Source organism: Rhea pennata, chromosome 11 (assembly GCF_028389875.1).
Source record: "Rhea pennata isolate bPtePen1 chromosome 11, bPtePen1.pri, whole genome shotgun sequence".
NCBI classification, from domain to species: Eukaryota; Metazoa; Chordata; class Aves; order Rheiformes; family Rheidae; genus Rhea; species Rhea pennata.
The window spans coordinates 3,442,857-3,470,763 of NC_084673.1; the positions used below are offsets into that span (position 1 = coordinate 3,442,857).

The window sequence follows — 27,907 nt, forward strand, 5'->3', positions numbered from 1 at the left end:
CACGCCCCCTGCCGTCCCGGGGCCGGCCCGCGCGGGGCATGTCGGGAACGGCGCGGCCCTTCCGGCCCCTGCGCGGCGGCACCACGCGGCGCGGCCATGGCGGACGGGGACGGTGCGTAGCGGCGGGGACGCGCCGCCCGGCAGCCCCGGCGGCCGCGCGCGGGGACGGGGAACCGCGTGGGCGCGGGCGGTGCGGGCGCGGCGGGGAGGGCCGGGAGCGGCGGCGGCGCGGGGGCCGGAGGCAGCAGGGCCGCAGGCCGCGCCGGGCGCGGTGTGGCGGGGCGCTGAGCGCGTGTCTCCCGCAGGCTCCAGCGCGAGGAAGCGGCGGAGGAAGGAGAAGCGGCCGCTCCCCGACGCGGACGTTGCGGTGAGCTCCCGCCGGCGGCCCGCGGCGCGGCCGGGCGCGTCTCGCGGAGCGCCGGGGCCTGCGCGGGCCGGGCGCGGCGGGGGGAGGCGGCGGCAGCCCTGGGCCCGCGCCCTGCCCGCGGCGGCGGCCGAGGCGCTTGGAGCCCGGTGTTGTGGGGGAAAAGGAGCCGGCGGAGCCCGGGGAGCGGCCCCGGGAGGCGGCACGTGGGAGGCGGGCGGAAGCGCGGCCGGCGCCTTCGGGCGCTCTCATCTCGTGTCCTTTCGTCCCTTCCCAGGACATCCAGCACACGGAGGAATTCTTCATCAAACCCGAGTCCCGCGTGGCGCAGCTGGACACGTCCCAGTGGCCCCTGCTGCTGAAGGTAGCTGCCTCGCTGGGCTTTCTGCGCTGCTGCCTTTTCTTTTGTTCTCTCTCAGATCCTGCGTGCAGAGGTTCGACGCTCGTCCTCAGTGTTTGTGAACCTTCCCCCCAAAACACAGCTCGTGCCTCAAAGCCGAGGCTCAGCCACAGCATGCAGAAATCATGCTACAAAATTTAATCAGCATTATCGTTCGCATGGTGCTCTGTAAGCTTATGGTATCTTATAAAGACCACAGAAGGTTTTTTCACCTATTGGTCTTAGAGTGGCCTGTGGCCTATGTAGACTCCTCAGCTCTTTGTGCAGAGATGCAGAGGCACACTGGGTTTGTTTAGTTTTTTAAAGCTTTTCATTCTGCTGCTTTGAATTTTTTTTTCCTGAGGTGGACTTTTTTTTCCTTTTGTTTCAAAAAAAGAAAACCACCTTGTGATTGCATTCTTAGATCATTTCTCAGTTTGGAAGAGGATACGTGTGCAAATCAGACAGCGTATAACTGGGGAGCTGTATGAGGGCAAAGCATTGCTGAAACTCGAGCACAGTAAGCTGAAGAGTATTTTACTTATAATAATTTTTGTTTGTATTTTGTAGAATTTTGACAAGTTAAATGTGTTGACAGCACACTACACACCCCTTCCTTCTGGTGCTAATCCCCTGAAGAGAGAGATCTCCGACTATGTTAGGTTAGTGTAATAACTGCAAGAATGTTTTTATCTTTTTTTTATGGCCGATATCTTCAGGTAATTTTGCAATGGTGGCAACTGAAAATAAGTGGCAGTGACCACTTGTGTGGTGTGATGTTTTGTATTCTGAATTCCTCTTGTACGATTTTCTTTGCTTTTTGTACCCCACTGTTAGACAGTAAATCCAGAAATAGGACCCACTGGTCACTTCTTGTAAAGTTTGTTTTGTTCTGGGTTTGTGACTTGTCTGCCAGTAGGCATACAAGTGCCTTAGAAATTCTGAAGGGTCTTACTGAAAGTCTTTCAACCGGCCAGTTGTGAAGGCTGCTTGGAGTTTGAGTGAGGGCTTAAGCACTTAGTAGCAACGGGCAGTCTGAAGAGATGAGAATTACTTAATCTTGGAATATATGACCTTCCTTTTGGAAGAGCTTTTTCCCTTTGGCAGACATGACAACTCCTCAAGGGTTCTGCATTTGCTCTGTTTGTCTTGATGCTAAATTTTGAATGTCTGTCATCTTACACTTTAGGTCAGGTTTTATTAACCTCGACAAACCTTCCAATCCGTCTTCCCATGAGGTTGTTGCATGGATCCGACGCATCCTTCGAGTGGAGAAGACTGGACACAGTGGCACTCTGGATCCTAAGGTGACTGGGTGCCTCATTGTGTGCATTGAGAGGGCAACGCGACTGGTCAAATCTCAGCAAAGTGCAGGTATGTTTACTACCCTGGGAACACTTACAGTCTAATTGCCTGGGGAAGTGCAGAGTTCTTTTGAAGACAAGCTGGTGATTTCCATCCCTGTCTACAAAAGGGCTGCTCTTGGTCTTGAGTGATTTAAACTCAAGGATTGTTTATCCCTCTTGCTCTAAGCCAGTGAGGACATGTACATGCTGTTGCAACTGTTTTGATCATTTTTCCCTTTGTCAGGAGCTTGTGCTGTTTTAGCTCAAGGAAAACATTTACTTTGTGTTCTAAGTGAACTCATGGCTATAGGTGGCCTCAGTCTACAAGTTCAGTGAAAGAACACTTGGTAAAGAAATACACCTGTAGCTTGAATTCTATCTTGGAAGATTAAGCAACTGCATAATAAATTACTTGTGTTGTCTGAGAAAGGTTGTTGAGAAGATATGTTAGGCTGTCTAGATGCTTGACTGTGTAGCAGTGTGCACCTTGAGGTCAACATTAAATGCAAGTGGCCACTCCTGACTGCTCTTGTCGTTCTTCTAGGCAAAGAGTATGTGGGAATTGTTCGGCTGCACAATGCAATTGAAAGTGAGGCCCAGCTGGCCAGGGTAAGTCTCTGCACACTGTTAGCTGTGCTGACACTTGAAGTGCAAAGTGTTCAGCGTCCCTGGGAGGTGAGAGGGTAGGAATGGAGCTCAGGTGTGCTCTGTATGTGAGGTGATGACAAAGTTTATCCATTCTCTGAGTGCAGTGGCACTGCCCTCCTGCAGCACCACGATTCCCTGTTCTAGGGTCTGGGTGCTGTGCGGCCTCCAGAGACCCTGCAGTCTCCCAGTGTCCTACTGGGGCCTGCATGGGGCCTGTGGCTGGCTGCCTGCAGGAGTGAGGTGTGCTGGCAGGGTTGGAGACCCCTCTGTGGGGGGTCCATCCCCACCAAGATGAGGGGTGATGTCTGATCACGTACTACCACCTGATGAAAAAGCTCAGTTGTGTCTCACTGACAACTGGGGCAGCATTTTGACCACATCCCTGGCTCTCTCTCTTTTAATGTGACCTAACCAAATGATGATGAACGTTGTGGGTTCTCACTCATGGAAATGGTCCTAAAGCGTGGAGACCCCAGGGCACTTCTGTATTCGATGTGCTAATGGGAGATGTCTGACCTGTTGTTTCCGCTTCTGCCCTCAGGCAATAGAAACTTTGACAGGCGCACTGTTTCAGCGACCACCCCTCATCGCTGCTGTGAAGCGACAGCTAAGAGTCAGAACCATCTATGAGAGCAAACTAGTGGAGTATGACCCTGAGAGAAGATTAGGTAAAACAACACTGTCTTCTGTCTTTTCAACCACCAGCTCATAAATTCCTTGTGAAATGGTCTGCTTCCTAGTCCTTGCAGATGTTGTAAGATTGTTAAATTCTTGCCACCATCTAGCAGTAACTGCTTCTTGCCTTGCTTTGTGTGCTGAGAAGCATATCCCATCTGTTTGTCGGTAGAGCAGAGTCCTTCACTGAAGAGCCAAATGATGTCAACTCAGTGGCATTAGCACTCTGTGCAAAGATGACTTTGATCTATCACCCAATGCTGATGGCTCTGTGAGAGGCTAGACAGAAAGCTGCTCTCAGAGCTTCTAGACTTGACTTATCCCTAGGTACATGTTTAAATGCTCTTCACCTGGCCTGTGTTTCAGGTATCTTCTGGGTGAGCTGTGAAGCAGGCACGTATATCCGAACACTCTGTGTTCACCTTGGCTTGCTGCTTGGTGTTGGAGGACAGATGCAAGAGCTTCGGAGAGTGCGTTCAGGGATTCTGGGAGAGAAGGTAAAGTAGTAATTAACTATAACTGGCAATTTTGGATCTGAGAGTTCCTCAGAGCTTTGTTTCTTTTTACAGTGGTAGAAAGAAGTATAGCTGTGTGGTGGCTGGGAGAAGTTAATGTTTGTGAGCAGCCCCCAAAATGTGGAGCTTTTGGCACAGACAGTTTGAACCAAAGTGTTGAGTTCAGTTCAGGGTGGCTGCCCCTGTTCTGGTAATTAAACTTTGGGACAGTGAGTGGCTGGGAAGTGCACCATGGTGGCTGGAAGTTTTCTTAAGCCACCTATGTCTCTCAGCCTACACACCAGGTACATACCACCAGCTCAGGAATGTGAGCTGTCTGCTTAACTGTCTGCAACCACTTGGTGTCGCAGCACGACGCGAGACGTGCTGCCGTTCAGGTCAGCTTGGAGGATGCCAGCCCTCGGTGATGCTGAACTCTTGACTAGGCTTTTCAGTCTGGGCGTAACTGCATCTCCCTGCCAGTCTGAACTGCAGGACCAATTTCTCTCCCTGCAGAGCAGGAGTATCAGAGTGCAAGTGCTTCCTTGGCCACCTGTGCTCCTATCACAGATGTAATCATTTGCAGTCATTGTTGAATTCCAGGTGCTGGATGCATAGCTGCTTCAACAATTTATTGCATGTCACAGTTTGAGGAGCTGGTTAAGTTAAGCTGCTGATCCCTAATCTCCTTTGTCTAGAAGTCCCTGGAAGTGTGACCAAGCTTACCAAAATACAAGCGTTTCATGTACCTGATGTACTAGATCCATGTGCAGTTAGGATGGTTGAAGCCTACGGTAACAAAGCTCAGGGCCAGAAGGGTTCAAACTTGATGGAAAATACTTGCTCTTGCCTTTTTTTAGTTTGTTTTTTGACACTTCTCAATTCAGAATCTATTCTCTGCTCCCTTTCAGCACAGCATTTGCCATTCATCTTGCAGCTGTGTTCTCCTGTGTCTGTTACGAGTCGGTGGCTGACTGGAAAATTTTAGAAGGGTTGTGTCTTTTCAGGACAACATGGTGACTATGCATGATGTCCTGGATGCGCAATGGCAGTATGACAACAACAAGGATGACAGCTACCTGCGAAGGGTTATTTTGCCATTAGAGAAGCTGTTGACTTCACACAAGCGGCTAGTTATGAAAGACAGTGCGGTAAGTTGCTGAGTTAGTGCCAGTTGACACCTGGAGACTGCAAAGTGCCCTCTGATGTGTATAGCTAGTATAACAAATGGGGGATCAGGATCCTCATGGTGTATAGCACCATATAGGGCTTAGTATGGCCTGCTGCCAGATCAGCAGTAAGATACAAGAGCCCAGAACTGAATGGCAGAGATGGTGCTCTCCTCACTTTAGGAGGATGTGTGATGTTTGTAAAGAGATCTGCGTCACAGCTTGTTTGCTGTGGCAGGTGCTTTCTTCTGCTTACTTTCTCCAAAGCCCTCAAGTTTGTTTCTCACTATCTGCCATACAATACATGGGCATGTTATTGTTGGGACAGTAATGGCAAAGGGATGCTAAAATGATCTGAGGTACTTCTTAAGGTGCTTTGTCTTCTGCAATAGACTATAAGACCTGCTGTTCCCCACTTCTTCAGGTTAATGCCATTTGCTATGGAGCCAAGATCATGTTGCCTGGTGTTCTGAGGTATGAAGATGGCATTGAGCTTAATCAGGAGATTGTTGTTATCACCACAAAAGGAGAGGCCATATGCCTAGGTATGAAGCTCCCTGTTCTTCTTGTGCCTGGCTAAATGCAGAAATAAGACTATATTCAAGTGAATGGGTTTCAAATGAGTTTGCTTGCACAGAAGGCTTAAATAGCACTGCCAGGTGGGAATTGCGGGGTGGCTTGGCCTAGCAAGCTAGGATGCAAGGCAGCTGGCATTGAGCAGGAGGTGAATAAACAGCAGCTGCATCAGAGCCACGTTACAAGCCAGGTAATCCATTGCTTGTGTTAGGATCATCAGAAATCGTTGCACTCCTATTGCCTCTTATCACCTGGCCTGTGAGTTGAGCTGTCTTTTTGCTTTGGAGCCAGTCCTTGGCAAGGTGTGAAGGGTTCCTCTCTCTAAGCTGCGTGAGGCTCGGGTGTGCTCTGTATGTGAGGTGATGACGAAGTTTATCCATTCTCTGAGTGCAGTGGCACTGCCCTCCTGCAGCACCCTGATCCCTGTTCTAGGGTCTGGGCGCTGTGCAGCCTCCAGAGACCCTGCAGTCTCCCAGTGTCCTACTGGGGGCTGCGGGGGCCTGTGGCTGGCTGCCTGCAGGAGTGAGGTGTGCTGGCAGAGTTGGAGACCCCTCTGTGGGGGCTCCATCCCCACCAAGATGAGGGGTGATGTCTGATCACGTACTACCACCTGGCTTGTCACGCCTGTGGAGGAGATCACAGAAGTTGCACTCAAGTCCCTTTACAATGAAGTTACTTGAAATGATGCTTTTTTCCTAACTGGGCTCTTTGGAGAAGCTGTGCAGGTGGCATGTGCTGAATGTAGAGTGAGAACAGTGCTTGGTGCCGCGTAGCTCGGTGCTCTGGGACTGAGGAGCCTTGGGGGTGAAACAGTGCAATACGGCTAAGCCATTCCACCCTGTTGTTGGTAATGACTGCACCGATTGCTTCAGGGAGCTAGCAGCAAACACTTAACATGTATTGGTAGGTAGGATTACTGGCCTTCAGTTTGGCTCTACAAACTGTTGGGAGTGGAAACTCTGGAGGGAGCAGCGCTGCTTTTAATGTAGAGGCTCAATTCAGCTGCATCTTTAAACACGATGCGTTTGCTTGACCCAAGCAGAAGTGCTCTGACGTCTCCTTATTAAGCTTTGCCCTGTTCATTGATGGCCTCGCCCTGTTCATTATCCAGATCCAATGTTCTGGCAAAAGCACAGAGATTTGTGTCTCTGTTGTTATTAATCCCTGACTCTGACACACTTGCTGCTTTCAAACGTGTGAGTCTCTGAAGGGTTTGTCCAAAAATCACTTCCAGTGAGGTTCTGGGTGAGTGTGCCACTGTTGGGGGCTGAAAGGGAAGCTGCCTGATGGGTATGGTGATGCAGGAAGAGCAGGTTAAATGCAGCAGGTTTATGCATCTGTGCAGTTGTAGCTTGGCTGGGTTTTAAAGTGTTCATGGACTTTCTGCCCGCTTCTGCAGCAATTGCCTTGATGACCACCGCAGTCATTTCTACCTGTGACCATGGAGTAGTAGCGAAGATCAAGAGAGTGATCATGGAGAGAGACACGTATCCCCGCAAATGGGGCCTTGGCCCCAAGGTGAGCAGGGTTGTGGTGCCGTGCTGGACCCTGGGGAGGAGAGGGGGGCCCAGGCATCGGGCCGTGGGGCTAAGGCACCCTCGGGCAGAGCCTGGCCCCACCTCTTCTCCTGGACCCCCGTGTAAATCCCCCGGTGCTCCTCCGGAGCCACGACGGCGGTGCTTCCTGGTGTTGTGCCAGCTCAGTGCCGGTGGGGAGCCCGGCTTTCCCTCCTGCTGTGGGCTGAGCTGTGTTGGGGAACTGGGCTGTCGGCAGTGACCAGGTTTGGGCTTCTGGCGTTTGCGTGTGAACCCTCCTTCTGTAAAGAGCCAAATGATGTCACCTAGATGGCACGAGCCCTCTGTGCAAAGATGACCTTCACCTATCACCCAGTGCTGATGGCTCAGGAGGGGCCAGAAAGGAGCTGCTGCTTATTCTCGCAAAGCTGTGACAGTGCAGAAATGCAAAACTGTGTGAAAGGGACTAAGTGCTACCTGAAGGCCAGGAGCAGGAGGAACAGCTTTTGTGGGCTGTGCACATCAGATCCTTCCCCTCCCTTATGCAGCTGGTGATAGTGGGAGTAGGCAGGTTTATGGCATTAGTCAGCCCTAGCTCCAGCTGACCTGTAGTTTCCCTTCAGCCAGTGCTATAGCCTAGGCTTCAGCTGTGGTGTGAAGCTGCTGTGGCTCATGATGTCACCTTTGCTCAGAAGGGCAGAAAGTGCTGGGGATGTGCCAACACTTATCTCACAGCAAATCTGGTGCGGCCTAGCTGATGTCTCTCTGAGCCTTTGGCAAAGAGAGATTGCCCTGTCTTGGCTGTTGCAGTGGTGTAGCTGCAACGTGGTGGGTCATTAAGCAGCAGAAAGCTGGTCAAGGATCTGAGTGCAGGCAAGCTAAATGCTGGGCAGGATCTTCTTTCTCTGGCTTTGTTGCTGCCACTGTGAAATCAGCCTTTTTTTTTTTTTTTTTTTTTTTTTACTGATGAGATAACCTCAGGGAGTGAGGAAGTGGGAGGTGGGAAGCTGCTGTGCAGGGAATCCTTTCTGTTAATTGTCAGGACGTCCTTGGGCAAGTGTCTAAGCAATAACGTCATACTTACTGACACGGCCTGTTGCTGGAATATCTGCTCTTGTGCCGGGTGTCTGAAACATACAGCAAGGTTTCTGCGTCTTGGAGCTACAGTGTGACTTTCTGCCCTTTGCTCTCAGGCCAGCCAGAAGAAGATGATGATCCAGAAGGGTCTGTTGGACAAGCATGGGAAGCCCAATGAGAGCACGCCGGATTCGTGGAAGAAGGAGTATGTGGATTACAGGTGAGCAGAGGGTGGTGGGCTCAAGAGTGATGCGCCGAGGGGAGGCTCCGCGCTGCGGGTGCCGCCCCAGGCATTGCTGCTTGTTCACTGCGGTCACAGGGGAGCGAAAGACATGAGCAGACGGTTATCCCTCTGCAGCCTGATGCTGTGGCTGCAGAGGGAGTCAGTCTGCTAAATGAAAGAGGGGAGGCCCTGCTGTCGTCCAGCGCAGCCAGATGCTGGCGCGGGCTGTGGGTCTTCCCTACATTAAGCATCTGCCCCTAATGCTTGGCTTGGGCTAAGGAGCTGTTGTGAGGGGGAAGGAGCTTTGTAATTGTCTGGGCCGGTGTGAGGTAGCAACAGTCTTACCCAGTCTGGGATCTCTTCTCTTTCAGGGATACTGTCAAGAAAGAGGCAACGGTAGTCCCACAAGTTGTCTTTGAGCCACTGAGGGCTCCAAAAGTGAGTATTGCCAGGGATGTCTGGTGTAATCAGGTCTGTTTTGGGCCTGCCGAGGTTTTTTGAGGTGTGCCTTAGCCTTGGGCAGTTGGTATCAAGCTCTGAATGTTTTGTGGCTTGAATTGGTTGTAGTCCTGAGAGGTGAGGCTGAGACTGTTTGGGGCCTCACTCGTCTTGTGGTTAGGGCATAGCAGTGGGGTGACCTGTTTAGGGGCCTCAGCCCCAGAATGTTTTTCTCCTGGCTGTTGATACTTTGGATTTGACTTGTGTAGCGCAGTCGAGGGGGAATGAGGAGTTCTCATTTGAGCTGTACATGCAGTGGCATCCAAGGCAATGTGTTTGATGGAGCCACAATAGAGGAATGTTATTTCAAAGAACTTTTCTGAAGACCATGGGCAATTTCTGAAATGTCCTTTTATACCTTTGTCCTTACACCTTTTATGCAGATGCTGCCTCCGATGTTCCCAGGCAGGGCTTTTGCATGCTCTTGAGGGGGCGCAGCTGCATTTAAACTCTGGAGGCTATAGGGTGCAGGAAGCACTGGGAACCATGGGATACAAGCTGACAGGGGAATGCTGGACAGTGTATGCTGGAAGGGACCTCTGGTCATTGGTAGCTTGCTCTCCTATTCAAAATGGGCTAAGGAGTTGGATTGAGTCTCTTGAGGCAGTGGTGTTTGGGCTTGCAACAGCTCTTCCATCGCTTGTGCCCTTTTGGGAGATGGCCTGTCTGACAATATGCTCCCCTAACAGAGGAAACGAGAGTCGGAGAGTGAAAGTGAGGAGGCTTTGACTCCGCTGTCCCCTGCCACCCCACCGCCAGATGAGCTGAGCAAAAAGGAAAAGAAGAGAAAGAAGAAAGAGAAGAAGGCCAAAGAGGCTACTGAGAGTGGAGAAGAGCAAATGGAAGTGGTATGTAGCTGGGTGCTGCCATGGTGTGGCCCAGGCACTGGGAGAGGTTGTTGTTTGTTCCTAGTTTCCTCTAGGATAGCACATGAGCATCCCACTGTGTATGTCCTCAAAGTACCAGGGCCCCCAGAAGCAGAGGGAAAATGTCTCAGTATAGGCTTGCTCATAGGCTGGTTTGGATGAGGGTGGGTGAGAGAGTTTGGTCAGGTGAAGCTTGTGGGGATGAATCTGCAGTGGGGAAGGGATGGACCAGACCGTACGGGTTGAGCATCCATCCCTCTGTGTCTGGAGCATTTGGTGGGTACCCGTTCCTTCCAGGCCACCTGGTGCCCTGTGGTAGGTCCCTGTGGAAGGGTAGTGTGAGGCCTAGCATGATGCTAGTCAATGTGTAGTGGTTACAGTAAACATGCTTGTATGGTGGTTGGATGGGGGGAATTGCAGCCACTGGGAGCCTGCGGAGTGTCTGAAGTGGGGCTGTGGTGTTTGGATAGCTGGGGCTGTGCATGTGGGAAGAGGAAGCGAAGATGTGTGCTTCTGTGAATGCTTCATTAGCCTTCCAGTGGTGCTGGTGTCCCCCCCTCCACCTCCTGGAAATGAGCAGAAAGTGATTCCTTTTCAATTCCTTCCTAATCTCTCCAATCTCTTCACAGACCAGTGAGACCAGCACCAAGAAGAAGAAGAAGAAGAAACAGAAGGTGGTAGAAGAGAGCTCGGAGTAAGCGACTGGATCTGTCCAAAGCAGGCGACCTCATCGGTGGGGAGGGAGGAGTCTGAGGCCTTGACAAAAAAGAGGACTGGCCATCTGGCAGTGGGGCCAGCAAGTTCCAAGCTCCTTTTCCACTGTGTATGTGAGTGAGAGGATGTGTTTGCCCAGGGTGTGCCCTGTTTAGGTACCTCTCCTCATCCTGTTTTAAGGGTAGCCAGAGGAGAGGGGTGCCTGCCTGACTGCCCCTGCACTGGACTGCTCTGTGAAGCTGGACGCTTTGATCCCCATAGAAATGGTGTCTTCAGGGAAGTTGCAGCTCCTGGTGTCTCCATTTTCACTATGAGAGGGAGGAATAATGCATTCCCCCTCTTTTGTCCTGCCTCTTTTTTTCCTTCTCTTCCAAGGTCAGAGCTGTTACCGACAGTCGCAGAATGTGTTGATGCCTGAGAACTTGCCCAGCCATTGCCCATCTGAATGAGTTTGGCATGGAGCTGGTTGAATCGGTTATTTTAAGGGCTCTGGTTTTAAACTTGCCACGTGCTTGGCTTGACCCTCAGCTGGCAGAGATCAAATATTCCACCAAGGGATGTTCTTTGGTACTTTTTAAAGCTTATCATAAAAAGATTAGAATATGAAATTCCTGCTTTTTTTGCTTTGTAGTGTGGGGGCCTGCTTGTTAGTTGTGCTGTCTGTTCCCCAGACCCAGTACCCTAGTGATGGTGCTGGAGCCTACCTGCTGCTGGCTTTTTTTGCTCTTCTGTGCCCAGTTGCTAGAATGGAACTGCAGTGCGCTCAGCTGCTTCCTCGTTTTTGGTATCTAATGTGCTCTGGAGGCTGGAAATGTGGACACTGCTAGGGAGCAAGGCAAAGCCTCCAGCAAGGAATGGGCCCATATGCTTCTAAAGAGCTGTCTGTACTGGAGACCTTTGGGGCTGCAGCTTGGCCAACAGCAGCTCTGTGAGGGGCGCTAGGTGCGAAGCCTCAGTGCTTTCAGAGTGACTTGTCCTAATTTCATGTAGCTGCGGTGGCTCACTGGGAGCAGAAGGTCTCCTATATCATAGGAGCAGTACTGAGCTGAGATTTCAGCCTTTTGATGGGGAAGGATCTGGGCTGCTTTGAGTTTCTATCCGTGTATAGACCGTGATGTTGTCTTAGCACTGCTTTTGTCTAATTGTCTCTTAACTGGTCTGACTTTTCTCCCCTCCGATGCTAGTGAGGCAGGCATAGGGACAGTGGGGCCAGCAGCTGGTGGCTGTCAGGAGCTGAGCAGAAAAAGTTGATTTTTATTTACTACTTTTTTACATGAAAAATAAAACAACCCCTATTTTTCAGTGGGTGACTCTTCTTGCTCACCTGGCTCCCATTGGAGGTCAGTGTTTCCAGGTACCCAGGTCGGTTCATGGGGAGGCAGTGAACACGTGCATACACCGCTAACGAGGTAGCGGCTGTCCCTGCTGCTGTGCTGCTCGCCCAAAGCAGCAACAGACGCAGAGCAACGGCGATGTCAGCAAGGGCTGTCGCTGGAGGGGCCCTTGTTGCTGCTCAGGCCTGAAGCAGTGACTCCACAGCGATGAAGTACAGATGTTTGGAGGCTTCCCTCCTCATGGATAATACCCATGGGGGTGCAGGCCTGGAAGTGTTTTGTTTTTTGTTCTTCCCCCCTCCTTTGCCTGTGCTAGAGTGAGCTATAGGAAGGGTCTGGCAGTGGCTGGAGAACCCATTTGGTCCTCGTCTGCCTTACCTGAGTGTGCCCAGCTCAGGGAGGTGGGAGCAGACCTTCAGCTGTGAGCAAGGGCTCAGCCTAAGATGCAAAACGCAAGCCATGGCAATGTTTCAGCACACGTTTATTGCTGCTCATTGTTTCCCTGCAGTGGATCAGAACAAAGGTCCCTATTGCACATTAACAGATTTTATTTTTGGCATCCTTAAAAAAATTGCACAAGACTTCTTAACTCCCTTCCCCTCTCCCACTGCTAACTGCTGAACAAGCAAATGAGATCCTTTTTCCAAAACGATGGCTATGGTTTGCCCAGGAACCATGGTGAAGCTTCCAGGACATGGTCAGGCTGGGACTTGTGCGTTGGTACACCTGCATAAGCAGGAATCCTCGTGTGGGTGGCTTTTATGTTTGCATACAGTGTGTGAGACACCCTAGACTCTGGAAAACATGCCTGGATGATCTTTGTAGAGACACTGTTTCTACTGCATGCAATGGATAATTTACTGGCTCTAATTTACTTAATGAACTGTCCCTTTGGGGTTTGGTCTGTGGGACTTACTCAGCTACTGCTGAATTTCTCTGTTCAGCCTGTAACAATTGGAGTTGTTGCACAGTGAGAATTTAAATACAGGGAGTTTTTACAAGTTGCACAGGGTGAGTCAGAAACCCCAAACCTCTGAACGCAGGGGTGAGCCCTGCCTGGTGAAAACATGCTCCAAGCCTCCCTTGTCAAATCTGCATTCACCCCTTCTCTGCTCTTCTGTTTGTGAGGGGAAACCCTCGTACTTAGGAGCTCTCCTGCAGTCTGTGAGAAGCCTCCCAAGTTGTGAGCTTCCCTGAAGCCTCACAGATGTGAGCCAGGCTTCCAGAGCGTTTGTGGTGCGCAGTGCGTGCACCTGCAATGGCAGAGGATGTCCTCCTGGAAGGCGCTTGTGCTACAGCTTCCCTTAGGACTGATGGAGAGACCAAGATCAGTCAGGTGCGACAGCAGAATTGTGCTTTTTTTCCCCTGCCTGGCGAGGCGGGGAGCTGTGCTCTGAGCTAAGGGATGCCCTGGGCCCTGCTGTAGCTTGTAATTTAGCACTGGCACTTCATCCCTTGGGCAGGCTCCGTCCTGTGTTCCCCCAGGAGAGGAGGTCTGGAGACCCTGTGCGCGATGGATCGATTGAGACTGAGTCCATGAAATGGCAGAGGCAGGGAGTTGTACTGGGCTGTGTGTCGACCGCGGAAGCTGAGGAAGTTTCTCCCTGTTTCTGCAGGGTGGGTAGATGGGGAGCGGCTGGGGTTGGACGCGCTCTCAGTACACCCAGGAGACAGGAACCCACTGCGGGGAGCTGCAGGCCTGCTCAAAGGCTTCCTGCAGCAGCTTGAGGCTTTCATCCACCCCGTTGTTGACTAGTGACAGGTCAAAGTAGTGTGCGTATCGGCTCCGGATGCTCTCTGAATCCTTCCGGAGCTGCTGCAAAGCCTCTGACTGCAAGAAACGGGAGAGAGTGTTCAGGCGAGGCAGGACGGGATCTCAGCTGAATTACTGCCCTTGTTTTCTGACGCTGTTGGGGGGGGTGGCAGGCAGGGGAGGAGTTTCACAGCTCACCCCAACAGACAAGCTTTCTCTCACCCACAAAACGTCTAATCTTTACCTTGGTGCTGAGTCTCAGCACAGTCTCCCTGCCTCTCTCCTCTGGCAGGCCGAGAGCAGTGCCGCAGTCTCACGGGAGCGGGCGTCTGCGGGGCTCTGCTGGACTTTCAGGCAATGCTGTGAGCATCAGGTTACCTGCTAGAGTGAGGCCAGCTCTGCTTGGCCTCCTAGTCCTCTTTAAGGTGTTCTGTGGCAGCAGCGTGGGACGAGAAGGTTCCCTAGCAGCGGGCTGCTTGTTGCTGCTGCTATGTGGCAGAGCGAGCTCAAGGCCTGAGGCTGGTTTGAGGGCAGAGTCCCTGCAAGGTGATCCCCTCCCGCCGCTGTCTCTGCCTCCACAGCCCCTTTAACTGGGCAGTAAGTGCCTCTCTCCAGCGCAGCCGTGCTGCGCCCCAGAGGCAGCGCAAGCTGTGAAAGGACGTGTTGGCAGGTAAGAGCAGGAGGGTTCGTATGGAGAGGCAGCAGCGCTGCAGCTGTGACTTCCTGCTGGCAAATACCCCGCTGCAGACAGAGCCTCTGCCCGGTGCCCCTCGGGTGGGGGCAAGGGCAGAACTGCTGGGGTGAGCGTGGGGGTGCTGGGGACGTGCAGGCTCTGTGCTGGGTGGGAGCAGCAGCCGGGGCAGGTCTGGGGAGCTCAGCTCCGGAAAGCCGCCTGCCCCCTCCTGCCAGTGTGGCTTGCAGCTGGCAGGGGTGCACCAGCAACAGGGTCCTGTGCTTGGTTAATGCCTTCAGTAGGGAAGTCCAGGCTGATTTGCATTTATCTCTAGCGGAGCTTGAAACACGTGCAGCTCCCAGTTGCTAAGCCTGGGGGGGGGGGGGGGGAAATGAGCTGGGGATGATGTGATCGCTGCAGCTCTGCTGTTGCTCAGCAGCTATCGTGGGAGAAGAAGAGCAATAAACAGCTTGCTGGGTCATCTGAGCTCTGCTAGGTCACACTTCGCCCCTGCTCTGTCCCTTCTAGTAAGCCGTTACCTGAGCCGTGCCAGATGGCCCTGTGCGTAGGGTGTCCATCAGCTGGGCTGGCCCTGCCCACTGCGGCACGAGTTAATTCCTCTCTCCAGGTCTGCAAGTGGCACTCGGTCACCGCGCTCTTCTCCCATCGCTTTACTCCTCCCTGGGTGGTTAGCCCTGGCCAGGAGTGTCAGCCGGGCTGGGAGTGTCAGGGTAGGCAGCAACAGTGTCTGGGGCAACCTGGGGTTGCCAGCCCACCTCCGGGAGCACCGTGCTGCATGAGTTAACAGCAGCATCAGTGCTGCTTTCATCCTGATTTTGAAGGAATTAGCATCTTAATGAGCCAAAGAATGGAATGAGCTGCTATTTGTTCCTGCCGCTTGCATAGCTGATGACAGGAGCAATCATTCTCCTGCTGCAGCTGCAGACAGGGCCCCTGGGGGCTGAGCAGTGCACCCAGCCGCATGTTAGCAGCTGCAGGGGCAACGCTCGCCGTGGGGAGCGGAAATCGGGGGAGCGCCTAGGGCTGCGGGAATCTAATTTGTATTTCTCAGGCTCCAGCTGATGAAACTCCCGTTTCAAAAACCGGTGTAGAGAAGGAGGAAGCTGATCCTAGTTACGGAGCAGGGAGAGCCCTGGCTGCTGCTTCGCTTCTCCCCTGTCACCTTAAGACACGATACCTGGGTGAAGCTAAGCCTGGCAGAAGGGGGATGCAGCTGTAGGCTCGTGGCAGCGCATCACTCACCTGCTCCGCCTTGTCCGTCGGGGCGATGAAGACTATGAACGGGGAAAGCTCGGCCGTGCGGACGATCTTCAGAGTCTGCAGAGAGAGCAGGTGGAGTTACCGGAGCGCGGCTGATCGCTGCGGCAGGAGCAGGCGCTGCCGGCCGGCTGCTGCCCCCCTGCCCCGTGCCGCGGGGCCGGCCGCTGGCCCCCGGCTGCGCTGTGACGGTGGGCGAACGGGGCGGGGAGCTGCTTAGGGGCTCCGTAGGTGGGCTCCTGAGCCCGGGGGCAGGCGGGTGATGCAGGAGCACTTGGGCAGAGCTGGGGCAGGACTCTCAGCTGAGTCCCCCCAGCACCCTACGCAGCCCAGCAGTGGGGCGCTTGGACAACCAACCGCCTCTTTGCAAAGCAGCACCAGCACCTTTAGTGTCAGAGAAGGCAGCGGGCCGGGCCCCCCACCATACCCGTGTCTTGGGACCAGCAGTGCCCCTGCAGCGCTGCCTGGCCTTTTGCCCTCGCTTTGCGAAGGACGCGTGCGCAGCCTGCACAGGCGCAGCCAGCCCAAGGCAGCTGGAGCTAGGGCAGCTTCCGTCCTGCCTGGCCACCCCTGTGCTCCCTACCTGGGGCTCGATGTCCAAAATGGCAACTTTGTCCTGCTGGTGGATCTTGTGCACTGTCTCAAACTTGGTGCCAAACATGTTTCCCTGGTAGCTTCCAAACTCCAAGAACTCGTTGGCTGAGATGTCCCGGGTCATCTCTTCAGTGGAGACAAAGTAGTAGTCCTTCCCGTCCACCTCATTCTTCTTCTGGGGACGTGTGGTGTCTGGGGAGGGAGGGAAATGCCCAGTGCCCTCAGATGGGTGCTGGCCCCCCAGGAAGGATGCACCAGAGCAGCTACTGCTGCAGAGCACCTCTTAGGCAGCCTCTGCTCTGGGTGGCTGGGGTAGGGGAGCTGGTGTCATGTTCACATGCTGATTGCTGAGGCAAGGAAGAGCACAGAGGACCCTAGGACCTCCAGGATGAGGCTAATCATTCCCTTTTAACTCCTTCCTGCTTGGGGTGAGAAGGCAGCTCCTCCCTGCTCAGCCAGCCCAAGGAGAGCCATCTAGGCACTGCAGCCTTGCACTGGGGTGTGAAGACCAAGGTGTCTCTGCAAGGTGAGCGGTGGCAGCCTTGGGGCTATGTTCAGGCAGCAGAAAGGGGGCCCTGCATAGCGGCTTCTGCTGTGGAGGGCTTGGGAAGTGTTGGAGGAATATCTTCCCCACCTTCTGTCTCATCTGCTGTCAGAAGGTCCTGGCTGTGCCGGGCATTGCTGGCTCAGGGAGGAGGAGATGAGGGGAAACCCGCTGTGCGCGCTGCCCTGCGGTGGCGGCCGGGGCAGGGCCGTACCCCCTCGCCCCGGCGTGGTTACTTACATGGGGCTGGGTACATGAACTTCTCCGGGTTGCTGCTGAGCAGAGCGTTCTTGATGTGGCTGCGACCCACGCCACTGGCCCCTGCGGGGAAGGGGAGAGGAATGCTTGCCTGCTTGGCAAGCGCTGCAGGCGGAGGGAACGCTCCCCGCGGCGTGCTGCGCGCTGAAGGGCAGCGCTGCCCAGCCCGTGCTCAGCCCTGTTCCCCAAGGGACCGCGACACAGCCCCCCACGCCGCAGGAGGACGCGGGCAGCACCTACCGATGAGCACCAGCGTCTTCCTCTTGAAGGCGGGCAGCCTTACCACCTCCTCGTAGGACACCACGTCCAGCTGGTCAAAAACTGGGGTAGAGGACAGAGAGAGTGCTCAGAGTGGGCTTGCCCGCAGCAGCAGGACTGCGCGTGTGTGCTGGACTGATCCTTTGGGAAAGTCTAGGGAGCAACCAGGGCCGTGGGCCAAGTCCTGGCCGGCTCCCCTGGGAGCTGGGCTCCAGCCGCAGCAGCATCGGTTAGTGGCTTGTGGAGGAGCTGCTGAGAAGTTGGTCCAACGGGCCGAGAAGGAGAAGCCAGAGCTTCTCGCGCCCAGTGACTCCGCTCAGCGCAGTAGGAACTGGGAGCAGGAGGTGAGGAGGCAGCGGGAAGCTGCAGAGAACTCGTTGCTGGGCGAGCTTTATTTATCTTGCTGATTTACGGCCTTGTTTGTCAGGGCTCGGAGCTGCTGGCCAGGCTGGGAGCCAGCACGTCCCCGGGCTGCTGCCTTCGCTGGCCCGGTGCTCAGCGCCGTCCTGCTACGGGGGCGCCCGCCGGGCGGGCGTGCGACGCCTGGTGCCCACGCTCCGCCGGGCACGGCGGTGGTGCCAGCGCGCCCTCCGAACAGGGACGCGGCAGAGGCCAGCTGTGACGTGGGGGAGGATGAGCCCTCCGGAGAAGAGACCACCCCCCCCAAAAAAGGCTGCCAGCCCTGGGGTGCCGCTGAGCCGCTCGGTCTAACCCTCTCGGGGCGACCCGCCGCCGCCCGGCCCTGGCGCCCTGCTCGCGCTTACTTGAGCTGTGCTTGGCCAGGTATTTATCCTTGCACTTCTTTTTCTTCCCAAAGGGGCTGCAGCTCTGGGCTTCGCTCTGACTTGACTGGGTGACGCTCGCCACGCGCCTGCCGAGAGAGGAGGACACGTGTGCCACCCTACGTCCCCGGGGAGCGGTGCGATGGTCCCTCGGGCGGCCCGGGGACACGTCTGGGGCACGGGCGCAACCGTGCTGAGCCTAGCGCCTGCACCTGGACCACGATTCCCTGCCCGGAGACCTACCATTCCTGGAGCTCTGGAGAGGGGATGAGCCCCGCCGCCTCGGCACAGGACCCCTCCACGCGGCCCTGCCACCAGTTGCTGTCGTCCTTGTTTATGATCTGAATGACGTCGCCGGTCTGGAACTTCAGCCCCGCTTCCTTGCAGGGGATCAGGTTGTCCTTTTTGGGGTCGTAGTCAAACTGGGCCCTCATGAACATCTGCAAGAGAGGCGGCCGGGGTCAGCAGGGCTGTGCAGGGCGGCTGAGCTTGGCCACGTAACCTCCCCCAGCGGCAAACGCGCAGCCCGGGCTCAGGGCACGAGGGCCCCGCTCTGGAGCCCCCCAAGCACCAGGAGCTTTCCGGGTCCCGCGAGGCTGCCCGGCGTTCACGGGGCTCAGGACCCGCCAGCCTGCAAACCGCAGCAGAGACCAGCTGCATCCCTCCTCCTACCCTGCCCCTCTTCTGAGCCGCCCAAGCTCCACAGGGAGCGAAGGAGCTGTACGAGGCTCTGGGGGCAGCCCTCGGGCACGGCGCCGCGCTGAGCCCCCCCGGCCGCTGCCTGCCCGTGGGGCCGCCTGTCCCACGGCCGCAGCTTCTCCCGGAGCTTTCGTCCTACGGCTCGAGCGTGCCGGGAGCCTGCAGACAGGGTGCAATGACGGTGCTTGTGCGGCCGGAGCGATCCCGATCGACGCGCCGAGCCCGGCGGAGCCCGCGAGCTGCGGGTCCCGGGGCAGCACCGCCGCGGTCCTGGCGGCTCGAGCCGAGGAGTCCGTCCCCGTGTCCTGCGCGGAGCCCGCCGCCAGGCAGGGCGGGCCAGCAACGCCCGCGTCCTTGCTGTCGGAGGTGGCTCGTCCCCGGCGCTGAGCTGGCCTGGCTGACTGCAGCTGCCGGGACGGGGGCGGGCAGGCGAGGACAGACGCGGGCCGGCGCTTAGTGAACCCGTGCACGGCCGCTGGGGTGGACCGGGGCCCCCAGAGCGGGCGAGGAACAGAGGCAGCGCTCAAGCGCAGAGACTTTGGCTCTCTGCGTTTTGGGGTAAGGCGCTACGGACACGAGGAAGGGGGGTACCGCTGGGCTCTCGGGAGGGCGGGGGGACGTGGCCCGGCTTCCTGCACGCACCTCGGGTGATGCACCCACGGCAGGACCCACCTCCGCTCTTACTTGCACTGGGGTAAACCCAAGTGTCTCCACCCTCCAGCAGCTCAGGCAAGGTAAGAGGCAGCCGACCCCACATCCCTCCCCTGGCCTCAGGACGGCTCTGGCTCCCTCTCCCCAGCTCTGCTCCCGCCCGGCCCTGCAGCCGCGGCTGGAGGCTGCACTCACCTGGAGGGCAGGAAGGCGACTCTGCTGGTTAGGAATGACTTTTATTGAGACCATCCCCTTGGTTTCTTTCTAGGGAACAGAGGAAGCGGAGAGAAAGAAGCGTTGGAGGAGGTGGTGCCTGGAGCCACCCTGATGGCAACCGCCTGCTCCAGGGAGCTGGCGTCCGCGAGGACCCACAAAGGAGAGGCTCCTGGGGGCTCCCAGCCGTGCGGTGGCACTGGGCGGTACCACGATCCCAGCCAGAAATGGCTCTACTGCGCCTGGGCTAAAAGCTGTGGTAGCTTAGCCCTCCTGCGCTTGTGCCCGTGCCCACAGGACGACACCGGCACCCCGGAAAGGGCTGGCTGTGGGCCCTGCTAAGCACCACCTGCGTGACCCTGCAGACCGGTCCTGTCTGCAGGACCCTGCAGGGAACCTGGGCAGAGGCTGACGGGGCTGGCACGAGCCGCAGTGGGGTCCAGGCCTCCTGCGGCGGTTGCTGATGGGCGCCCTCAGCACCACCACGGCCTCGCTCCAGCCAGGCTCTCGTGCAACAGCCACAGGTCAGGACAACCTCAGCGCGTGAGCCCAAGGCACGGCCGAGCCCCTGCGAGGGTCGGCCAGGATTAGCACGACCTGAGCAGCAGGAACGCGGCATGAAGGTGACCTACAGGCGCGGTTCAGGTCTCTGTCCCCCCACATGGGCCCTTCCGCTCATCCCAGCCCCTGTGGGGCTGGAGGGCAGCGCCGGTCCAGCCAGCGCCCAAGGCACGGTCCTCTTCTCGGAGCGCTGCGAGAACGGCCAGCCTCCGCGCTCAGCAGCCGAGTGCTGCGCGCCTCCGCGGGCAGAGCTGGTTGCCAAGCACCCGCACACATCGGGACACGTCAGGGACCTGCGCGATGCTGCTCAGCAAACAGCCTTTGCTGCTGCTCTCGGGAGGCCCAAAACGAGCAGCAAGCAGAGACCGCTGAAGCCGCGTCCAGGGCCTCAGCGCTCGGCACCGCACCGACGCGGGCAGCTCGGCGCTCGGCTCTGCTACGTCGCAGGGGGTTAAAAAAAATCAGACAACATGCATGTTTGCAGGACAGAAAGGTCCTTCCTTGGGAACAGCCCCACCAAGACCAAATACCTACCAGCATCTTCTGCAGCTGGTCAACCGAGTGGTTGCTCACACTCTGCCCGTTGATTTCTATGATTTCGTCGCCCACGTGAAGGGAGCCTGCCAGCGGTGGGAGAAACAGGCCCGTGAAACGCAGAAGCAGGCAAGAGCCACTCACCAGACCCAACCCGCCCAGCCGCCCCAGGCAAGCGCTGCCCCCAGCACCTTGGGGTTCGGTGTCCCCGGGCAGCGCTTGCGGAGCCACGCGCGTCACCTAACCGCAGGGCACAGAGCGGGAAGGGGACCGGCGTCTTCCCTGGCGCGCCCAGCGCGCGCACCTCATCCAGTCTGAAGGCTATCGGGTTACTTTTCTCTGCATGTCCTTCAGCTGTGGCTAAATCATCTGCTTTAGAGGAACCCAGACCCATCCTCAAGTATCTCAGCTGAAACCAAGTGACGGTCTCCTTACGGAGCCCTTGAACACAAGTGTGCTTGACTGTGTTTTCAGGTAACGCATCCAGCCACACTTCAGCCTCAGAAACACTGCTATAAATCAAGACTCCAGTAGCATTACTAGAATGGCTCCTGGGTTATTTTAGCAGGGATAAGCTCAGACTTCCCGCTTGGACCCACGGCTGGAAAGGGGCCTGTTGCTCTAAGCACAGAACATTTCGTTTCCATGCCCCCTTTGCAAGTGCCAACACCAGAAAACGGTGCCTATTTATTTCTTTTGGCACCTTCCGTTGGTTTTCCGAGCCAATCCATAGCAAGCCTGTCCCATCTGTGCATTTTAGGAATGGGAAGAGCTTCCTACCCAGTCTCCGGGGTACGATCCCCCCGTTACAGTGACCCCATCACAAGACAGACACAGTCTCGCCTCCCGTTTTCAGAGATCCCTTCCCCCAACCCCTGATTTCTCCCTAAAGCCTCCAATGCATTAACATGACAACCATGCACAAAGAGAGAGATCCGTAAGTCCTGGGATCCTGACATATTCCTGGTGGAGGAACAGACAGAGTTGACCATGTGATGGGAAAAAGCCAGCAGCACTGTAGAGCTGCCTTATCTCTGCCCAGAAAGAAACCAGCTGGTACACTGCCGCTGCGGGGCATCGGCTGCCGGGCTCCCTCTCCCTTGCCGTTACCTTGTCTGTGAATCATGCCCCCATGGAAGATCCTGGCCACCATGCAGCTCTGCTTGTCATTCAGCTTCAGCGTGATTCCCTGGAAGACAGGAAAATCCATCACTGCCCGCTGGAGGGGAGAGCCCCTGTGCTCCCAGCAAAGTCCTCTCTGGGCCAATGTTGATGGCAGGTTGCACGGTGTCTGGGGAAAAGCCCTCTGCTTGGCCAGTCCAATCTGCTGAAGCTCCTCTTGGCACAAGCATCACCCATTGATGAGGCTCCCTCCAGGTCCCCAGGGAGGAGGCAGTATCCAGCACCCTCTTCCCATGGCTGAGCTCTCCAGGGATCCCCAGACTCTCTGAGGTCAGCATGTTAGCACAGCTCTGCCTGCCCGTCCACCCCCTCCAGTGCCACCAAGCTTTGGGACCTCGCCAGCTCTCACCATGGGCTCCTCCGTGACCTTCTCAAACTGGATGAGGCGTATCTTCCGCACCTCACGGCCATTTGCATGGGAGGGACTGCCCAGAGTTGCTGAACCATTGGTATAAATGTCCTCAGTCATGGCATTCAGGGATGGAGTGACGGCCTGTCAGGGCAAAACAAAGACCGGCGTTTAGGGGCTCCATCAAAACAGGCAAGGGGAGCCCTGGGACTCCCAACTCCCCACTGTGGTGCTGAGCTACTCCAGTGTTAATGTTCCTGGAGCTCTGGTAGGGCACAGAGGGGAGGAGAGGCCTGTGCAGTCGAGGAGAGGACAGTAAGAGGAAGAAAAGAAAAAAAAAACCAAACTTCTCCCATGAAGATGTGGGCTTGATTACCAGTTTTCCAACTTGGGAAGTACTTGGAAGTACAAAGACTTTGGAAAAGTACAGGTACCAGAAGTCCAAAGAGTCCACAGCAGATCGTCTTCTGCAGCAATGAGTCCCCAACATTATTTATGTGCCTCAACAGCGCTTGGCCCCAAAGCTGGCTTGCTGCAGAGCATAAAGCCCAGGACAGCTGCACGGAGCGAACGGAGCAGTTTGGGATGCGCCCAGCAGGAACAGGAGCAGAACTGAGGCCAGGCTCTACTCATGCTCAGTTTGCAAGTTCGACTTTTCTATACCTAGGTCAACGGGTAACTGACATAGTCCAGAGCCATGTCCACATCTGGAGATGTCCTGGAACCAACAAGCCAGGGATTCCCTCCACAGAAGGCTTTCGAGAAGCATTAGCCAAAGCAGCCAGAGATCAGATCCCGTGAGGCACCCCAAAACCCCTGCACAACTTTCATGGTATCATCACTGACAGTACATGTCTAACGAACGAAGTGCCCCCCGCAGAGAGCCCACGCACACATGGTCGAAAGCCAACACTCAAGCTCGTGAGCAAGCCCAGAACTGCTCAAAATAGCTTCCTCAAAGCCTCGTGCATCCTGTCTACCTCAGGGGACCTGAGGTGGCCTCAGGAAGGGCTGGGCCTGCCTGCGGTCAGAGTTTGGGGGATATGCTCCATGTCTGCAGTGGCCTCCTCCTGCAGTATTTGCAGGACTCCAGGCAGCCCGCATCCCATGGCCACCACAGCTAAGGGGCAGAGGACCATGACAACGCCATAGGCAAGGCCAGAGAAAAGTCCCACCCTGGCACCAAAGGTGAAATGCTCCCAAGCCAGCCAGAAACCCCCTGTTTGCTTCCCCAGCACCCAGCTACGGGCAGGTCAGTGCTGGTGGGCAGCGGGAAGCCAAGCACAGAACTTCAGCACTGAGGAATCTCCATGTTCTTTGTCCCTGGTTTGAGGCAGGTGCTGGGACTGGGAGCAGGTGGAAAGTGCCTGAGGTCCCAGCAGCCAAAACCACCCTGTCACGCAGCGTTGAGCCCTGCTGAGCCCCTCAGACAGTGCACGATGTCTCCGCACAGCCGGTGGACGTGCACCTTCGGTCCCAGGTGCAGCCGCCTGCTTCGAGCCCCAGCCACCACAGCTCTCCTGAATCGGAGCCCAGCAAAACCCAGGCCGGCTCGGACCTGTGGCCCCTGCCCACCTCGTCAGCGTGGTCAAATCCCTCCCTGCCTCCAGGCTTAGCTGCGACAACCCACCAGCCCACGAGAGCAAACTCTCCCATCTGGAGATGGAGCTCCTGCCGTAGCTCCTCTAAGAACGGTTCGCGGCGGTGGGCACGGCGCACGCGCTCACCGAAAGCCGGGGACGCAGCCGGAGCCGCGGGGCTGCACGCTGGGGCTGCACGCCGGGGCTGCGGGCCAGCGCAAGACGCGTGATTTATTTATTTTTAAACAGCCTGCTTCCAAAAGACCCAAACAACCTCCTCCTCGGAGCAGAAAGGCGACTGCACGGGTTCTGGCTGCCAACGGCTTAAACACCGAGGAGGCAGTTGAACCTCAGCCCAGAGCAGCGCCTGAGCCAAGGCCTCCCGGGGCGGAAGGTCTCGCGGACCCCCCGGACCGGCTCACCGTCCCCACGCTCAGGGGCTGGGGACCCATCCTGCAGCGCTGGTGCCTGCGGCCGGCCCCTGCCTCGGCTGCCCCAGCTCTGCTGAGCAAGCGGGAGCAGGAGGAAGAGCGGGAGCAGGAGGGGAGGAGGAGGAGGAGGAGGAACTCCTCCAGCCTTGCCCCGAGGCCAAAGTGCCCTCGAGGTGACTTGAGTCAGCACAGCTCTGTTATCGCCACCGTGCCCCGGGACGGCACTGCACCGCGCGGGGCCGTCTCCAAACCCCCGGGCTCAGCGAAGCGCCGCGCCGCGGCACCGTCTGCTCCGGCCGCGGCACCTCCCGGCCCCGACAACCTTTGCTTTTTTTTTGCTGAAGGCTGGAGAAAACGCCCAGCGCCGGATGCTGACACAGCACCGGCGTCGCCCGGGTGCCTCCCGGCGCGCGGGTCTCCCGGCGGCACAGGGGGCTCCTCCGCCAGGCGCAGCTCCTGCGCCGGGCGCTCCAGACCACCCGGGAAGTCAAACATTAACCGGGTGCCTCCTTCACAAGAAAGTGGAGCAGCTCTGGCAGAAAGCAGCACCTTGGCGCGAAGGGCACCCTCGGTGGCTTGGGAGCTCCTGGCTCTCCTCGCTGCTCCGGCCAAGTGACTTCAGGTGGCCTGGAACGACCAGGTCTCCCCGGCAGGGCCGCGGAGGAAGGTGCAGGCACCACTGGTTTTGCTGAGCCCCAAGGAACGGCTGCACGCAGGGACGCGCTAGGGCAGAGGAACGCCGGGATCCCTCCCCGGGATTGCCCTGGTGGCAATGGATGGATGGACGGGGCTCGCGGCACGGCAGGGAGACACGCTCCACCGCCCAGGGCGAGCGGCGAAACCCCGGCCGCCTCCACGAGCCGTCGCCTCGCGGCCTCGCCATCGCCGCAGAAAACGTCCGGCCCGGGACAGGGACTGGGCTGGAGAGGAGCGGAGCCGGCGCCAGCAGGGAGGGCTGGGACCCGAGCGCCCCGCGGTGCCCACCCTCGCCGCGGGCTCTCGGGTCGAACCCGACCCGGGGAGCCCGGAGCTCCCGCGGTGCGGAGCCCGCCGGACCCCGGGGTGCTGCCGATGCCGTCGTAGCGCCGGAGAAACCTCTCCCACGGCTGCTGCGGCGATGCCCTGGCCGAGCCGCCTCCGCTCCCACCCTGGCCTCCCCGCGGCGCGGCGGGTGTGCGCATCGGGGTCTCAGGATGGCAAAAATAAAGCGGGCTACCAAAAACCCAGGAGCTCGAGCGTTGCTTTCCGGCTGCTCCGGCAGCCTGGGGAGCCACATTGAGGAGGAATTAATCACTGCCTGCCGCCCCCCGAGGCTACCGCCTTCCCGGCTCTGCCGAGCTCCCCCCCCCCCCCGAGGCGATCCGGGTTAAAGGAAGAAAAGAAAAAAGCATTGGAGCCAAACAGGATGACATTGATTAAATTAGGATAAGGAACAGCTACGTCGGCAGGACAGAGGGGCGAAACGGGCGGCGGGGGGGAAGGCGGCGGAGCCCAGGCGGCCCCGCGTGTCCTTGCGCTGACACCGGCCCAAGGAGGGCTGAACCTGAGCAGGGGCAGCTTTCCAAGGGAGCTCAGCTAAGTTTTGCTGACGTACCATTTTCCTGCCAGGAAAGATTGATGCGGCCTGCCAGATGTGCTCGTGAAACCTGCCACCTCTGCGGGAGAGGCACTGCGACCGTCACAGCCAAGGAAGAGACAAAACGCTTTCTACCCCAGCAGGTGAAACCAGCCCTCTCCCCTTCAGTTTTGGTCAAAACCGAAAGTTTTGCTCAGCGCCTAACTGCTAGTTTGGCCCTGGGTCGTGTCAGGACTCGAGGGCTCCAGGCACGGGCTGCTCGGGGGCAGGAGGCGGTTCGACGCCCCGAACCGCTCCCCGCGGCGAAGCACGCCGCCCGCCCGGGCTCCGGACCGCGGGCGCCCCGCCGGCCTCCCGCGCCCCGTCTCTCTGCAGACGCCCGTACCTGCCTTTGCTCCCCCGCGCTCCCAACGGGCCGATTCGCTGCCCGTTTTACGGCCGGGGGAACTGAGTCACGGCAGATAAGGCGACTGCCCAAGGTCACCCTGCAAACCAGCGGCAGGGCTGGGAAGAAAGCCCACACCTCTTTGGCAAAGCTGTATTTGCCAGCGGGGAGATAAGAGGAAGACGTACGGGCCGCGCGTCGCGGCTCGGGGGAGAAGGCAAACGGCTTCCGCCGCTTCTGCTCCGAAGGCTCGCCTTCCGCTCTCGCCTCGCGCGCTCCGGCACCCCGGGACGGCGCTTCCCATCCCAGCGCACGGCTCCGCCGGGGAAAAGGGGAAGAGGAACCTCCCGTCGGCTCTGTCCGGCTCGCCCGGCGCAGCAGCAGGCCGGACCCGGGCCGCCCTCCCCGGAGCCGCAGCGCGACGACCCCGCGCGCTCGCGGCTCAGATGGCAAATGCCCGGCTGGGAAGCTCCGGACACGCAACCGCCCTCCGGCCCCAGGCCTTGGGGGAACGGCAGGGAGCAAAGCGGAGCCGTGCCCGCCGCCCCTGCAGCCCGCTGACCCCCCGCCGCAGCCCCACGGCACCCCACCGCGTTTCCCTTGCCCAGCTGCACGTCTCCAGTCGGCTGCCAGCCCTATAGAGCCCCTCTCGAGAGGTCCCACAGCAATCCCAGTTGTTTTGTTTTTTTCCTTAAGCACTGCGCCAGGGTCGAGCCATGAAAACGCACGAAGCACCGCTGTGGGCCACATCCGAGCGAGCCTCATTTGGACGCTCATCCAACAGGATGAGCCAAAACCAGCACCACTTCGGGGAAAATTTCCTCCCTATTTTCAGAGGCTCCCGACAGCAGCGGGGAAACCTCAGTGCAAGCCAGACATGCTCGTGCCACGGCTCAGTCCAGGACTTCTGTTCAGAGCCAAACATCTCTGCGGGGAGAAAACCACTGGCTGCTCAGCGCAGGGGACTGCTGATCTTCTCCCAGTTAGGCTCAAGCAGCCCCAACCATGACCAGCTGGGGAAGGAGCCATCCCAGCACGGCAGAGGTGGCTGGTGGGGGCAGCCTGCTCCCTTCCAGCAGCGACGGTGGTGTCTGGCCCCCAGGCCCACCCCCTGCCCCGGGAAGTGCGTGAGAAGAGCTGGTTGCATCCTCTTCTGGGGCCACAACCCCTCCAGTGGCTCGGCAGCCCGATCAGCTCATGTGACAGGCAGTTCCAGTTCAGACCAGCCACACAACTTTGCAGCAAAAACAAGCACAGCCTCCTCCGTGGCAGGATGCTAAAGCCTTCCTCCCCTCCGGCCCAGCTCCGCTCTGCCCTGCCCGGGCAACGCGGCCACGCCGGCTGACCGCTCCTCCGCGGAGCCCCGCGCCCCCGGCCCGGCCCCGAGCGAGGGGACCCGCTCCCGCGGTGCCGGGGGGGGCGCGGGAGCAGCGGCACCGCCGACGGGGCGCCCCAAGTGTCCGCCGCGACCCCCCCCCCCCCGCCTTTTGTGGCCTTGCAGGGGGGACGGGGTGGGCGGAGGGGGCCACGCTGGCCGGGCCACGGGGAAGGGGCCGGGCCCGGCTCGGGCTCACCTCGGGCCTGGCCCGGTTCTGCAGCAGGTGCTCCAGGTAGAGGTCGGAGAGCGCCGTCCGCATGCTGCCGACGCTGTCGCTGCGGCCCGACTTGAGGGTCATCGCGCCGCCCGGCCGCCGCCGCCGCGCCGCCGCCGCCGCCAGCAGCCGCAGCC

At 57.8% G+C, this 27,907-nt stretch overlaps 2 protein-coding genes and 5 non-coding genes across 7 annotated transcripts; 6 read left to right on the forward strand and 1 right to left on the reverse strand.

Annotated features, from left to right (window-relative positions):
* On the forward strand, window positions 1–12,703 carry DKC1 (dyskerin pseudouridine synthase 1). Its single transcript, XM_062585085.1, has 15 exons — window positions 1–112; window positions 306–367; window positions 642–728; window positions 1,314–1,405; window positions 1,933–2,117; window positions 2,634–2,698; window positions 3,279–3,405; window positions 3,779–3,909; window positions 4,914–5,057; window positions 5,500–5,620; window positions 7,051–7,169; window positions 8,359–8,462; window positions 8,837–8,903; window positions 9,653–9,811; window positions 10,459–12,703. Exons 1-15 carry the CDS (start codon window positions 97–99, stop codon window positions 10,525–10,527), a joined length of 1,548 nt encoding a protein of 515 aa, XP_062441069.1. The 5' UTR covers window positions 1–96; the 3' UTR covers window positions 10,528–12,703.
* On the forward strand, window positions 2,803–3,050 carry LOC134145540 (small nucleolar RNA SNORD17). The gene has a single exon (XR_009959627.1). It is a non-coding gene; the product is annotated as a small nucleolar RNA SNORD17 (small nucleolar RNA).
* On the forward strand, window positions 3,606–3,681 carry LOC134145538 (small nucleolar RNA SNORD83). The gene has a single exon (XR_009959625.1). It is a non-coding gene; the product is annotated as a small nucleolar RNA SNORD83 (small nucleolar RNA).
* On the forward strand, window positions 4,074–4,208 carry LOC134145546 (small nucleolar RNA SNORA36 family). Its single transcript, XR_009959633.1, has one exon. It is a non-coding gene; the product is annotated as a small nucleolar RNA SNORA36 family (small nucleolar RNA).
* On the forward strand, window positions 6,006–6,251 carry LOC134145539 (small nucleolar RNA SNORD17). The gene has a single exon (XR_009959626.1). It is a non-coding gene; the product is annotated as a small nucleolar RNA SNORD17 (small nucleolar RNA).
* LOC134145543 (small nucleolar RNA SNORD83) lies at window positions 7,477–7,552 on the forward strand. The gene has a single exon (XR_009959630.1). It is a non-coding gene; the product is annotated as a small nucleolar RNA SNORD83 (small nucleolar RNA).
* MPP1 (MAGUK p55 scaffold protein 1) lies at window positions 12,342–27,887 on the reverse strand. Its single transcript, XM_062585087.1, has 12 exons — window positions 27,753–27,887; window positions 22,207–22,350; window positions 21,786–21,864; window positions 20,676–20,761; window positions 19,563–19,631; window positions 18,261–18,457; window positions 18,000–18,106; window positions 17,218–17,298; window positions 16,960–17,040; window positions 16,165–16,367; window positions 15,567–15,641; window positions 12,342–13,708 (listed from the first exon to the last, which is right to left on the reverse strand). The coding sequence occupies exons 1-12, from the start codon at window positions 27,852–27,854 to the stop codon at window positions 13,532–13,534; spliced, it is 1,401 nt and encodes a 466-aa protein (XP_062441071.1). The 5' UTR covers window positions 27,855–27,887; the 3' UTR covers window positions 12,342–13,531.
* Between the last annotated feature and the right edge of the window lie 20 nt (window positions 27,888–27,907).